The 15,253-nt window shown below is 42.7% G+C and overlaps 1 protein-coding gene across 2 annotated transcripts in view; it reads left to right on the forward strand.

The window, feature by feature from the left end:
* Window positions 1–15,253, forward strand: part of plb1 (phospholipase B1) — a 195,944-nt gene that overhangs the window by 5,880 nt on the left and 174,811 nt on the right. For both annotated transcript variants that reach the window (XM_063040679.1, XM_063040678.1), the window contains exons 2-3: window positions 1,108–1,184; window positions 8,785–8,848. In XM_063040679.1, the coding sequence (XP_062896749.1) occupies window positions 1,108–1,184; window positions 8,785–8,848 (141 nt within the window). The remainder of the gene's footprint in view (window positions 1–1,107; window positions 1,185–8,784; window positions 8,849–15,253) is intronic.

A 15,253-nucleotide genomic window follows, 5' to 3' on the forward strand; every position in this document is an offset into this window, starting at 1 on the left:
ACAATGCCACTAATTTCTACATTTCTACATTTCAAATTGGTAAATTGGTTTATCATTGTCCCATGTACCAAGGTCAACACAAATCATTCAACATATCAGCGAAACACTCTAATGGAAAACGATAGTGTGACAGGTTTGGGCACCTGAGGGAAACAGTAAAGATAAAGTTAAAGGAATCTCAGTGAGGGAACACGGAATGAGTTGATTGATGGGGTGGGAAGGAGGAAGCAACAATCTGCTGGAAGAACTTCAGCATCTGTGGAGGAAAGGATTTGTTGACATTTTAGAATGAAGCCCTGAGTTAGGACCCAAAACAACAACAATTCCTTCTGCTCGCAGAAGCTGCTTAACCTGTTAAGATCCTCCAGCAGATTGCTTGTTGCTCCAGATTCCAGCATTTGCAATGTCTTGTGTCTCCTAGGAAGCAAAGGAAGTGGGAAGGGGTGTATGGACGATGAGCACTAGTATAAGCCAGTTATGCCGAATGGTCTATTTCTGCACCTTTATCTCAATGTAACTTGAAGAAGTTATATATAGGGAAAATGGGCAGGCAGCAAGATAGTGTTAGTGAAGGTGAATGCAGCTACCTGGAGGAGCTAGCATTATCAGGATGGGCCAAAGAGCCTCCTCCCACGCAGATACTGTCCTTGGAGCTTTCACCAATAAGTTTGGAACTCCTAGCGACATGAATGATTACTAGTTAAGCATTACTAGCTAACACAAGGTCCTATCAATTCTGAAAGAGGCACTGAGACGTTCTGATTGGTGACTTACTCTGCCAATACATTCTGGATTATCTATCATGGAGGGAATTTCACTGTAACTGAAGGTAAAGGGGATGATGGAAATATTAATGTTGGTCCATTGAAATTCACCTTTCATTGAACATTCTTTAACCGGAAGGTACTTGCTTCAATATTTTCCTCCACTTACGTTGCCTGGTAACTTAATTGAAAGGTAAAACCAGCCCAAATATACTATAAGCCATTATAAGCCAACTTTCAAAATTACTTCTGATCTTTGTTTTAAAATGGCCTTTCGCATAATTATCTCATGGCTCATGCTCCAATATTTCTGATTGCTTCACCCTGAAATCTTTCTCCACAGGGTTTTCAGGGAATCTAGCTGAAAGGAAGTATATTGAGGAAAAGGAGAATGACATCATTCTACTGGGAAATGGAGGGGTAAGAACAGAATATTCCACCCCTCTTTTTGCTGGATCTTTCTATGCATATAGTTGGAATCCTATTATTCAAATTCCTATTCCCCATCATCAACATCACATAAAAAATGATTAAATAGTTCATAAACTGTTTTTGATACTATTTGTCTGTATGCATATATATTTGAATATGTATGTGTGTTGTGTATCTACACCATTTGTACATGTATTGAGTTGCACAGTGCATTCCGGTCAATTGGGCCATTGGTTAATCGGGGAAGCCGCTTATTTTGGACAACTCTTAAAGAACAAAAAATAATTGAGAAAATAACCAGGATTCCCTTCATTTATTTGGGACCTAGGCTGCTTAATTTACAAGAGACTGGTGTCAGTTGCTTGCACTTGTGTGGCTGTTAAACATTACACTGTGCTTGGAGCATACAGTTTTTAAAAAGCATCATTTGCGTGCGTTTGTGTTCAAAAAGCAATGACATTTGTCTCTAATAGTTGGCAAGAAATAAGCAGTAAGACAATTCAGGACTGTTTTGCTCACCGCAGTTTCAAGCGTTTACTGGTTTGATGATGACTTTAAAATTACCAGAGATTCTGACAAAGACATCATCCTTGGCTACTGGGATCAGTGTCATTGCCCATGGGCCCTCTGATACATGTCCAATGTGGCTTGTTAGTTGTTGTATTTCACTATTACGAGTGTCATTCCCATTAGTGTCATCTTTTCTCCTGGTTCTCAGTTCTTAGCTCCCATCTGCAGGTTTCAGTTCAGTATCTTTGAAATGCTGTTCAACCTCATTTTGAGGAATGACTGAAACAGCCAAGCCAGTGTCCAATTTCATTTTAATTAATGTGCCATTCACTTCTGCTGTAAGCCATATTGCTTGTCTATTGTTAGTTTTTACAACGTATATCTCAATGCCACTCAGTCCTGTGTCACTCCCATCATTATCAGAATTTTCATCAACAGCATATAGATTAGTACTCTTTTTTGAAATTGCAACTTGAATTTTCATCTTTGTCTTTTCCCTGTGCAGTTCATTTATTTCTGTCTGCCCAACATACTCTTTTTATGTGTCATGCTTTGTTGCATTATCTCCAAGTTTCAGCATTATAAGTTGTGCTTCAGATAGGAGCTGTTTTTGAATGCTTTCTTGTAAGATTCCACAAACTAAACAATCTCTCAGTGTATCCTTAAGCCTATCATTAAACTGACAATACTTGGACAATTTCTTCAATTCAGCCACGTAACCTGAACTGGGCATTCCTTCCTTTTGATTCCTTTTGATTCCTCTTGTGAAACCTAAAGCATTCTGCAGTCAACAATGTTTCGGTTCTAAATTTTCCTGCATTATGTTCACAATATTAGCAAAGCTCTTGTTGGCTGGTTCAGTTGAAGCAGTTAAACTTCTAAGCAAACTGTACGTTCTTCCACCTATTATACTCAGTAACACTGGCACTCGTTTTCATTGGCTATTTCGTACTTCAACATATTGCTCAATTCATTCAGAATGCATCATCCAGTTATCTGTTGTGCAGTTGAATGTGTCTATCTTTCTGATACAGCCAGCCAGCCATTTCTGCTTTTCTAAAATTTATTATTATCACCTAGCGTGCATTGTTTATGAACCCATTAATTTCATCCATTTTCTGCCTTTTTTTGAAAATACATTCTTCTCTTTCCCCTTTTGAAGAAAAATCCCTGCTGTGCTTCAGGAGGTTGGAAGTTGCCTTGGGTTTCAGGTTTATTTTAAAACTTCCTTGTTGCCTCTGTTAGTTTTGTAACTCCAGAAACTAATCAAACGAAGAATGTGGGAGTGGGGGATAATTATATACTTCAGTGAGGTGCTCATATATAACGTGGTGGTGTTATGATGCATATTATAACCCATAATGAATTATTTAAACAAAGAATGCAATATATTCACAATGTTATTCAAATATTACTGGAATATTAAATACACACCAATCCCCTCTGGTTCACGAACTTGATAGTCGAGGAGTAGTAGCTGATGGTGTGGGACCAAAGGTGTTTGTACCTGCTTCCTGATGGCAGCAGTGAGAAGAGAGTGTGGCATGGATGGTGGAGGTCCTTGATGATGGATGCTGCATTTCTGCAGCAGCACTCCTTGTAAATGTGCTCAATGTTAGGGAAGTCTTTACCTGTGATGGACTGGGTTGTATCCACTGAATCTTCGTAATTTTTTCCATTTAAGGGCATTAGTGTTCCCATACCAGCCCATGATGCAACCAGTCAGTATACTCTCCACCAGACATCCATACAAGTTTGTCAAAGTTTTTAGAAGACATGCCAAATCTGCACAAACCTCTGAGAAAGTAAGAGTGCTGTCGTGCCTTCATTGTAACATGTTGGACCCAGGATAGATGCTCTGAAATGATATCGCTGAGGCAGCGGAGGGACCGAATGCTTTAATAAACTGACTTATTTCCCTGATACCCTAGCTTTAAATGAATTAGATGATACCCACAGTACAACACAAAATCCTGATGACTAAAACACACACACGCTATGTAGGAGTGAGACTGGTGACTCTGTGGCGCAAGGGAAGCTTGGTGAAACAATGTAACTGCAGTAAGAAGCAACATGTGTGAAGGAAGTTCATAGTCGGGAGCTCCAATGTCCCTGAAACTCTATCTATATGGTTAGGTATAAGAGCATCTACATCAGTCTGTCCCCAACACTCTATCCAGGAACACTGGACTATGCATTATTTCAGCAGCTGTCCCTATTTCCTTGACAATGACTCCTCAGTGTTATCTTATGCTGACAGATTCGTGGTATTGAGATGTTACAAAGGTGGCAGGTCAAATTAAAATGATGTGCAATGTCTTCGCACTGGAGGGCAGCTAACTACACCCAACAGCTGAGTAAAGATTCAGTGCAGGCTCTCCCCATTCAACTGGATACAGATTCGTCATTCAGGTTCAACATAGTCAGCGGCTAGACTATTTCCCTATACAGTGTTTGGACCTGCTTAATAACTGATATGGTGACGCTGAGCTCCAAGCCTCCACTAGATACAATTCTACTGACAACACAAGTGTTGTGAAGAGTGGTAAAGAGGCTTATGGCATGCTTGCCGTCTTTGGTTGGGCCATTGAGTATAAAGTCAGGAAGTCATGTTCAAACTGTGTAAAACTTCGATTAGGCCACATTCAGAGTATTATGCCAGCACGATACAGATAGAATGGGGCAGGTACAGAAGATGTTCACCAGGATATTGCCTAGATTAGAAAGTATTAACTAAATGGACAGGTTGGATAAACTTGGATTATTTTCTCTGGAGCGTCAGAGATGGATGGGAGAGTCACAAATCTCCTTTGCAATTTCCTCTTCATACCTTAAGCTATGCCCTCTAGAATTTGACATTTCTTCCCTGGGTGAAAGATTCTGACCATCTACCCCATCTATAACTATCATCATTTTATCTAACTTTCATCAGAGCTTCCATCCACCTCCAACACTCTGGAGAAAATAATCCAACATTTTCCACTCTTTTATAGCTAATACCCTTAATCAAGGCAGCATCCTGGTGAATCTCTTCTGAACACTCTCCAAAGCCTCCACATCTTCCTGTCATCAGGTAACCAGAACTACACACAATATTCCAAGTGCAGCCTGACTATAGTTTTATACAACTCCTTCCTCAGCTTCTTACTTATAGTCAGTGTGTACCCATAAAGACCTCCCAAGTAGTTAAAACACTTGCTAGTATTGAACTCTGTCATTTCTCTGTCCAAATCTGTAACTGATTTATATCCTGCTGTATCCTTCGAGAATCTTCTTCACCGTCTGCAAATCCACCAATTCTTGAGTCGTCCCAGGTTTACTAACCGACCAATTTACACTTCGATTCAAGTCATTTAGAGTCTTACAGTTGATAACAACTGTGTTTCCTAGCAAGCTAATCCCATTTGCTCACATTTGGCCCATAAGTCTCTAAACCTTTCCTATTCATGTATTTACCTAAATGACTTTTAAATGTTGCTAATGTGATCCCCAGGCTCTATTTCTGTCAGCTCATTCCAAATATGAACCTTACTTTGTGTGAAGAAGCTCACCCTGATGTTTCTTTTAACTCTTACCTCTGATCCCAAGCTAATGCATTCCTGTTTTTAGTACCTTCTCCCTGTGTACTTTCACCCCATCTATACCTGTCATGACCTGAAATAGCTCTATCAGGTCACCCCTCAATCTCCTACATTCCAGGCTATATAATCTAGTCTATGCAACCTTTCCTTGTAACTCAGGCACCATCCTGGCAAACCTTTTACGTACTCTTTCAAGTTTAATGACATTGTTCCTATAACAGGGTAACCAGAATAATTTATATACAACACAAACAACAGAAGTCCTGTACTGATCCCTACAGATCTCCAGCCAGACTAACACCCTTCCACCACTACCTTCTGTCATCAATGGGCAAGCCAATTCTGAATCCAACATCAAGTCAGCATAGATATCACACATCTTCTAGAGCAGCCTACCAGGTTGGACCTTATTGAATTCTTTGGCATGTTTCAATACTTTGCTCAATTTTTACTGGCACATTGCTACACTTTATTCCCTTTGCATGAATTACTAGGAAAATATGACCCTTGGAAATGGGATGATGAGCAATGACCAAATGACCAAACAAGAGATGCAAGACGAGTCGTGACAGTGAATCCACCTTCATTAGGACACTGAGGTTCAGAATTCAGTTGATTATCACTGACATAGGTCAAGACATTTGTTATTTTGTGGCAGCAGTACAGTGCAAAATGTAAGAGGTTCTATAAGCTACAAAAATAAATAAATGCAAAAGACAAATAGTGAAGAAGTGTTTATGGGTTCTTGGACTGTTCAGAAACCTAATGGTGGAAGGGAAGAAGCTAATCATCCATTGCAAGGATTGATCAGTGAAGCTCATGGCAATGTACTGGTTTTGGGGGATATTGAGGTTACATGTGTTTCTGGTGTCATGGTCCGGTCCGTGAAGTCCACATTCCGGTTCAAGGTCTGGTCCATCATTCCTTATTCCAGGTTTTCCAGTTTTCCCCGGTTTCCGTTGAGTCACCTCGTTCTCATTTGGGCTGGCTTCATAAATAGCTTCAGGATTCAGCCTCTGGCTGCTGGACTGTTCCCTTCCCCTTCCCCTTCCTTCACCTGAAGCCTTGCCTGCTACCTTCGCCTGTGTCCTCGCCTCTAATGCTGTCAGGTTCAACCGCCAGGGCAAGATTGGGGCCTTGCTGTATCTAGATGAGGAACTGTCTTTCGTTGTTTTGAACTGTCTGTGTCCACGCCTCCGCTAGGTAGGTCTGGACGTTTGCCATTACCTAGTGTTGAGAACCGTCTCTGTGTCCACGCCTTCGCTAGGTAGGTCCGGCTGTCTGCTGCTACCTTGTGTTGGAAACCGTCTCATCATGTTCAGCATTCTGTGTATGAGTCCTGGCCCTACGTCCTGCTCCCAAAGAGGGGTCCCGGTTCTGTGTTCTGCGTTCCTGTTCTCCCTCGAGCAAGGCTCTGCATTCCTGTTCTCCCTCGAGCAAGTCAAGGGTTCGTGTTTTCATCCTGTCCATATGCCTCGACCAGCCCAGTGCTGGGGTTCTCTCGTCCTGTCCAGGAGTCTCACGTCCAGTCTTGTTGCCACTCCTCATCCTGTAGCCATGACTTGTCCTCGCCTAGATCCGGGGGTCTGAGCCTGAGTCAAGACCCAGGTTTCGGGTCCCTGTCCAGTCTCTGGCTCGGAGTCCTTGTCCAGGTTGCAAGTTCTAGCCCTAGCCCAGGCTCTGTATCCTAGTCTCGTCCAGGGCCTGCGACAATGTCCAGTGTCTTTTCTTCCCCACTTCCTTTGCTTTCTTGACACACCAAGTCCTGTTCCTTGTACTTCAGTGTCTGTGTCCTGCATTTGGGTCCGCTGCCAGTGCCGCCCCCCCCCCACCATCGCTTTATGACATCTGGATTCTAATTACCCCTTTTTTGCTGTTTTTGAGCCATTTGATCAGGGCGCCTTGGTGCAACCTGGGCCGCTTCGGAGCAGACTGACTTGGCGGCCTGCAGTTGGCTAATGGTACAGGCTGAGCTGAACACTCCTGGACTCCTGGCTTGACGTTTGATATTCGATGTGCTGTTCACTCACTCTTTGCTGTTTGTGCAATTTGTTCTTTTCTTGTGCATTGGGTAGTTGGTGTTTTCTTTGAACAGGTTCCATGGTGTTTGTTTGTTTCGTGGCTGTCTGTGGGAGGACAAATCTCAGAGCTGTATTCTGTATACATACTTTGATAATAAATGTACTTTGATCCTAAAACATTGAGTGGCTCCTGTATCTCCTCACCGATGGTAGTAATGAGAAGAGCGCATGTCCTGGATGGTGAGGGTCCTTAGTGATGGATGCCACCTTCTTGAGGTAGCAGCTCTTGCCAATGTCCTCAGTGGTGGGGAGGGCTGTACCTGTGATGGAGCCCTTACCTGGTCCACCTAGATGGAAGGGGAGTAAGCTGAATGATGAGTTCAAGCCAATGGCATTTACTCACTTCCCAGTGACTATGTTGGATTCACTTGGTTTGACTCCCTCTCGGTGCCCGGATTGATAACAGCAGCGACTGCAGCAGATGAGGAGGGTAAAGAAACATAGAAACATAGAAAATAGGTGCAGGAGTAGGCCATTTGGCCCTTCGAGGCTGTACCGCCATTCAGTATGATCATGGCTGATCATCCAACTCAGAACCCTGTACCAGCCTTCCCTCCATACCCCCTGATCCCTTTAGCCATAAGGGCCATATCTAACTCCCTCTTAAATATAGCCAATGAACTGGCCTCAACTGTTTCCTGTGGCAGAGAATTCCACAGATTCACCACTCTCTGTGTGAAGAAGTTTTTCCTAATCTCAGTCCTAAAAGGCTTCCCCTTTATCCTCAAACTGTGACCCCTTGTTCTGGACTTCCCCAACATCGGAAACAATCTTCCTGCATCTAGCCTGTCCAATCCCTTTAGGATCTTATATGTTTCAATCAGATCCCCCCTCAATCTTCTAAATTCCAATGAGTATAAGCCTAGTTCATCCAGTCTTTCATCATATGAAAGTCCTGCCATCCCAGGAATCAATCTGGTGAACCTTCTTTGTACTCCCTCTATGGCAAGGATGTCTTTCCTCAGATTAGGGGACCAAAACTGCACACAATACTCCAGGTGTGGGTCTCACCAAGGCCTTGTACAACTGCAGTAGTACCTCCCTGCTCCTGTACTCGAATCCTCTGGCTATAAATGCCAGTATACCATTCGCCTTTTTCACCGCCTGCTGTACCTGCATGCCCACTTTCAATGACTGGTGTATAATGACACCCAGGTCTCGTTGCACCTCCCCTTTTCCTAATCAGCCACCATTCAGATAATAATCTGTTTTCCTGGGTCTCTCAGTGGTCTAGCTGACCAGGTCCAGCTCTTGAGGTTGAGAATGATACCTTGCGAGCAATGTTGTTAGAAGATGGCATGTATTGTTTGGCCTAATCACCATCATACAGGGTAAACGTTTTCCCCCATTGTGTACTCCAACTACGTTGATGTGATTTGGTATGCATGCAACTGACCTCTGACATTTCCTTTCCAGACCCTCACGGATCCTGATATTGGCTGTGTTGAGGGAACTTTTTCCAGCCCACCTTCTGATTCAGGTAAGTACGAATCTGCTAGGGGAACAAGACTATACAAAGGGACTGGAGAAGTCAAGGATGTTCTCCCTTGAGTGAAGATTACAAGGAAAATGAAGGGTTCTGATTGAGCAAATTGGAGAAACTATTTTCAAACCTAGCTTCATCACAAGTGGGTGAAGAGGGAACAGATTTGAAGTAATTGTTGAAAAGTTACAGGGAAGCTGAAAGGAATTATATCACTTATTGAACTACAATCTGTAACTTCCAATGACCAGAAAAGGACTATCAGTCATTAGGCTAAGGAGAAAGAATAAAGGTGGGATATTTGGTCTCTCTGTCAAAGAGCTGGCATGGTGGGCCAAATGTCAAACCTTCATGCTTTGTACATAATCCAATGATCGTGTCAAATCTGAACTAAAAGGCAACGTGCACTAGTAATGCATGGCAGTCCTTCCTCACTCTAATAGAGAGTTTGAGTCATGGAGTCATAGATCATGAAATATAGGAGCAGAATCAGGCCATTTAATCCATTGATCATGTCTGATTCTTTCAAGCTTATCCTCCCACCTTATCCCTGTAATCCTTAACCAATCAAAAACCTATCAATCTCTGCCTATCAATAAGCCCAATGGCTCTACACCTCTGTGGCAACAAATTCCACAGATTCACCACACTCTAGCTGAAGAATCTCGGTTTCTCTTTATTCTGAGCCTGCTTTGATAATCTGATTCTAGACTCCCAGACTAATGGAAGTATTCCCATCACATCCAGTCTATGCAGACCTTTCAGCATCTGGTAGATAACAATGAGATTCCCCATGCCACATGGAAACAAGCCCTTTGAACCAACTTGTCCGTGACAACCAAGTTAGCAACCTATCTGTCTGTATTTCTCCAATATCTCTCTGAAACTTCCTCAGCATGTAACTGCCCAAATTATATTTAGGTGCTGTAATTGTACCTGTATCTACCACTTCCTCTGGTAGCTTGTTCCATATCCTCGCCACCTTGTGTGTAGAAAAAATTCCTTTTGGGACCTTTTTAAATCTTTCCCCTCTCACTTTAAACCTATGCCCTGTAGCTTTAGACACTCTCACACCAAGGAAAAGAATGTGGCTATTCACCTTATCCATGCCCCTCATGACATCATAAGTTTCTATAGGGTCACCCCTCAGTTCACGCACTCCAAGGTCACGGTTAGCTTGATGCTATTACAGCTCAGAGATCGGAGTTTAATCCTGATGACAACCGTAAGAAACTTATATGCCCTTCCCAAGAGCGCATGGGTTTCCTCCAGGTGCTCTGGTTTCCTCCCACATGCCAAAGATGTACTGGTTCGTAGATAAATTGATGATTGTAAATGGTCCTGTGACTAGGTAAGGGTTAAATTGTGGGTTGCTGGGTGATACAGCTCGTTGGGTCAGAAGAGTCTGCAACGTATCTCCAAATAAATAAATAAATAAAAATCGTGGCCTATCCAACCTCTCCTTATAGCCTGAGGCCTACAGTCCTAGTGACATCCTCGTCTGGTCCGTAAGGCACTGGAATCAAAATCAGGTTTATTATCACTGTTAAATTTGTTGTATTGCTGTAATACTTCAGTGCAAAGGCACAAAATTACTACAAAGTAAATAAATAATGCAAAAAATGAGGAATAATGAGGTTGTGTTCATGGATCACTCAGCAATCTGATGGCAGAGGGGAAGAAGCTGTTTCAGAATTGCTTGAGTGTGGCTCTTTAGGCTTCTGAATATTAGATGTTGCTATGAGGGCATTTCAGCTCATGAGTGGGGAAAGGGTGAGGGTACTGGTAAAATAGAGTGCATGAAGCACATAAAGGTGTGGCTCATAGCTGGTTAAGAGAAACTAGATGTTTGGATTGAGATTGAGAAGCCCTTGAACGGAGAACCCTACAAAAAGTAATGGATGCAGCCCAGTCCATCACGGGTAAAGCCCTCCTAATCATTGAGCACGTCTACATAGAGCATCCATCATCAAGGACCCCAACCACCTAGGCCATGCTCCCTTCTTATTGCTGCCATCAGGAAGAAGGTACAGGAGCCTCAGGACCTTCAACATCAGGTTCAGGAACAGTTATCACCCCTTAACCATCAGGCTTTTGAACCAAAGGGGATAACTTCACACAACTTTGCTTGCCCCGTCATTGAACTGTTCCCATAACCTATGGGCTCACTGTCAAGGACTCTTCATCTCATTTTCTCGATATTTATTCCTTATCTATTTTATTATTTTTTCTTCTTTTTGTATCTGCACAGTTTATCATCTTTTGCATATTGATTGTTTGTCCGCCCTGTTGGGTATGGTCTTTCTTTGATTCTATTAAGTTTCTTGGATTTACTATGAATCCCCACAAGAAAATGAATCTCGGGGTTATATGATGACATATACAGACAGTACTTTGATAATAAAGCAACACCCATCTAAGTTGCTGGTGAACGCAACAGGCCAGGCAGCATCTCTAGGAAGAGGTACAGTCGACGTTTCAGGCCGAGACCCTTCGTCAGGACTAACTGAAGGAAGAGTTAGTAAGAGATTTTCATAATACTTTGAGACTTTGATAATAAATTGACTTTGAACTTTGGAATACTGCATATAAAGGGTTTTCATTTTAATACTACTGTACTTGTAAAAGTACAATTTAGTAGCAATCGCATTTTGTCTGCTTGGTACTGATTAAATAAACCATGATCCTCTCATATCCCCTTTTGCCTATCACCTGTCCAGCTCTCGGCTCTATCCCTCCCCCTCCTGTCTTCTCCTATCATTTTGCATCTCCCCCTCCCCCTCCAGCTTTCAAATCCCTTACTCACTCTTCCTTCAGTTAGTCCTGACGAAGGGTCTCGGCCTGAAACGTCGACTGCGCCTCTTCCTATAGATGCTGCTTGGCCTGCTGCGTTCACCAGCAACTTTGATGTATGTTGCTTGAATTTCCAGCATCTGCAGAATTCCTGTTGTTTGCGATTAGACTTGATTGATAGCTTTAATTATTGCTACACCGATGATACTATTGATTATGACCATTAACTTAACGTATCTGTGGTCAGTATATGAAAATGTCAATATTACTAACGATTGCAAGCAACGCTAAGATATAAGCAGAAACTCAGTGGACCCAGGACACATCTTTGTCCTGTAACTCAATGGCTCTAAAATCATCTCTCAGTTCTATACAAATGAAGGATTGCCTTTCACATATGGGTAATTCTGCTTATCTTGCACATTCTTTCTCCGTGCCTTTTTGAACTGGGAAGATGTTTGTTTTAACTCTTTATCTTATCTCTGACCTTCTGCATACAAGTTCCTGAGGCCTTATCTTGCAGAACAGGGTTTGAAACAGAGCAAACCTTAAATTGCTGCATTTGCTGATATCCAGTTGCCAAGCTGCTAATTTTTAAATGATCAAAACAACTCCACTTCACCCACCCCTCATCTCATCAAACACGGACTGCTGCCCCAAATCACAATGGGTCAGGGTAGTGGTGACTTCCTAACGAGTTTGATTGAGAAAGTAGAAGTGGTAGGGGATGTGGAAAGGAGAACGACCCGACACTGGCTGATCAGGAGCATCATGAAGGATCCCACCCATTCTGTTCGCCCCTCTCCCATCAGGGAGGAGGCTACGTAGCACACCAGGACCATCACACTCAAAAACAGTTACTTTCCCCAAGCAAGGCTGATCAACATCTCTACCTGTTAACCTACCCCTCCACACGCCCAACCACCACTACTTTATGATTTCCCATCAATCACCTTACGTACAGACATTCCTGTGTTTAGCATCTTTTTATGGACGTACAATCTATGTAAATTATGTATTTATATTTATTGTTTTATATATATAAATAATTACTATTGTACTCTGTCTTATTATTGTGACTTTTTTTGTGCTGCATCGGATCTGGAGTAACAATTATTTAATTCTCCCTAATACTTGTGCTCTGGAAATGACATTAAACAATCTTGAAACACACATAAAAGTTGCTGGTGAACGCAGCAGGCCAGGCAGCATCTCGAGTAAGAGGTACAGTTGACGTTTCGGGCCGAAACCCTTCGTCAGGACTAACTGAATCAGTAGATGTAGAGTCAGTATGGATAGAACTGAGAAACTCTTAAGGGCAAAAAGACCCTGATGGGAGTTATCTACAGGCACCCAAACAATAGCCTGGATATAGGGTGCAAGTTAAATCAAGAGTTAAAATTGGCATGTCTCAAAGGTAATTCTACGGTTGTTGTGGGGGATTTTAACATGCAGGTAGACTGGGAAAATCAGGTTGGTACTCGACCCCAAGAAAGGGAGTTTGTGGAATGCCTCAGAGATGGATTCTTAGAGCAGCTTGTATTAAAGCCTACCAGGGAGAAGGCAATTCTGGATTTAGTGTTGTGTAATGAGCCAAATTTGATAAGGGAACTCGAGGTAAAGGAGCCATTAGGAGGTAGTGACCATAATATGATAAGTTTTAATCTACAATTTGAGAGGGAGAAGGGAAGATCGGAAGTGTCAGTATTAGAGTTGAACAAAGGGGACTATGGACACATGAAGGAGGAGCTGGCAAAAGTTGACCGGAAAGATACCCTAAACAACAGGAATTCTGCAGATGCTGGAAATTCAAGCAACACACATCAAAGTTGCTGGTGAACGCAGCAGGCCAGGCAGCATCTTTAGGAAGAGGTACAGTCGATGTTTCAGGCCGAGACCCTTCATCAGGACTAACTGAAGGAAGAGCTAGTAAGAGATTTGAAAGTGGGAGGGGGAGGGGGAGATCCAAAATGATAGGAGAAGACAGGAGGGGGAGCGATGGAGCCAAGAGCTGGACAGGTGATTGGCAAAGGGGATATCAGAGGATCATGGGACAGGAGGCCCGGGGAGAAGGACAGGGGGGTGGGAAAACCCAGAGGATGGGCAAGGGGTATAGTCAGAGGGACAGAGGGAGAAAAAGGTGAGAGAAAGAATGTGTATATAAAAATAAATAACGGATGGGGTACGAGGGGCAGGTGGGTCATTAGTGGAAGTTAGAGAAGTCAATGTTCATGCCATCAGGTTGGAGGCTACCCAGACGGAATATAAGGTGTTGTTCCTCCAACCTGAGTGTGGCTTCATCTTTACGCGTAATCATTTTCCAATGTTCTATAGATTCAGGATCAGTTCCTGCGGATTGGAGGGTAGCTAATGTTATCCCACTTTTTAAGAAAGGAAGGAGAGAGAAAACAAGCAATTATAGACCAGTTAGTCTGACATCAGTGGTGGGGAAGATGCTGGAATCAATTATAAAAGATGTAATAGCAGCATATTTGGATAGCATTGGCAGGATAGGTCCGAGTCAGAATGGATTTACGAAGGGGAAATCATGCTTGACTAATCTTCTGGAATTTTTTGAGAATGTGACTATGAAAATGGACATGGGAAAGCCAGTGGATGTAGTGTACCTGGACTTTCAGAAAGCCTTTGATAAGGTCCCGCGTAGGAGGTTAGTGTGCAAAATTAGAGCAAATGGTATTGGGGGTAGAGTACTGACATGGATAGAAAATTGGTTGGCAGACAGGAAACAAAGAGTAGGGATTAATGGGTCCTTTTCAGAATGGCAGACAATGACTAGTGGAGTACCACAAGGTTCGGTGCTGGGTCTGCAGCTATTTACAATATACATTAATGATTTAGATGAAGGGATTAAAAGTAACATTAGCAAATTTGCAGATGACACAAAGCTTGGTGGCAGTGTGAAATGTGAGGAGGATGTTATGAGAATGCGGGGTGACTTGGACAGGTTGGGTGAGTGGGCAGACGCAGTTTAATGTGGATAAATGTGAGGTTATCCACTTTGGTGGCAAGAACAGGAAGGCAGATTACTATTTAAATGGTGTCAAGTTAGGAAAATGGAAAATACAACGAGATCTAGGTGTTCTTGTACATCAGTCACTGAAAGTAAGCATGTAGGTACAGTAGGCAGTGAAGAAAGCTAATGGCATACTGGCCTTCATAACAAGGGGAATTGAGTATAGGAGCAAAGAGGTCCTTCTGCAGTTGTAGAGGTCCCTGGTGAGACCACACCTGGAATATTGTGTGCAGTTTTGGTCTCCAAATTTGAGGAAGGACATTCTTGCTATTGAGGGAGTGCAGCGTAGGTTCATGAGGTTAATTCCCGGGATGGCGGGACTGTCATATGTTGAAAGATTGGAGCGACTGGGGTTGTATACATTGAAATTTAGAAGGATGAGAGGGGATCTTATTGAAACATATAAGATTATTAAGGGATTGGACGCGCTAGAGGCAGAAAACATGTTCCCGATGTTGCGGGAGTCCAGAACCAGAGGCCACAGTTTAAGAATAAGGGGTAGACAATTTAGAACGGAGTTGAGGAAAATCTTTTTCACAGAGGGTTATGGATCTGTGGAATGCTCTGCCTCAGAA

This window comes from Mobula hypostoma, chromosome 2 (genome assembly GCF_963921235.1).
Source record: "Mobula hypostoma chromosome 2, sMobHyp1.1, whole genome shotgun sequence".
NCBI classification, from domain to species: domain Eukaryota; kingdom Metazoa; phylum Chordata; class Chondrichthyes; order Myliobatiformes; family Myliobatidae; genus Mobula; species Mobula hypostoma.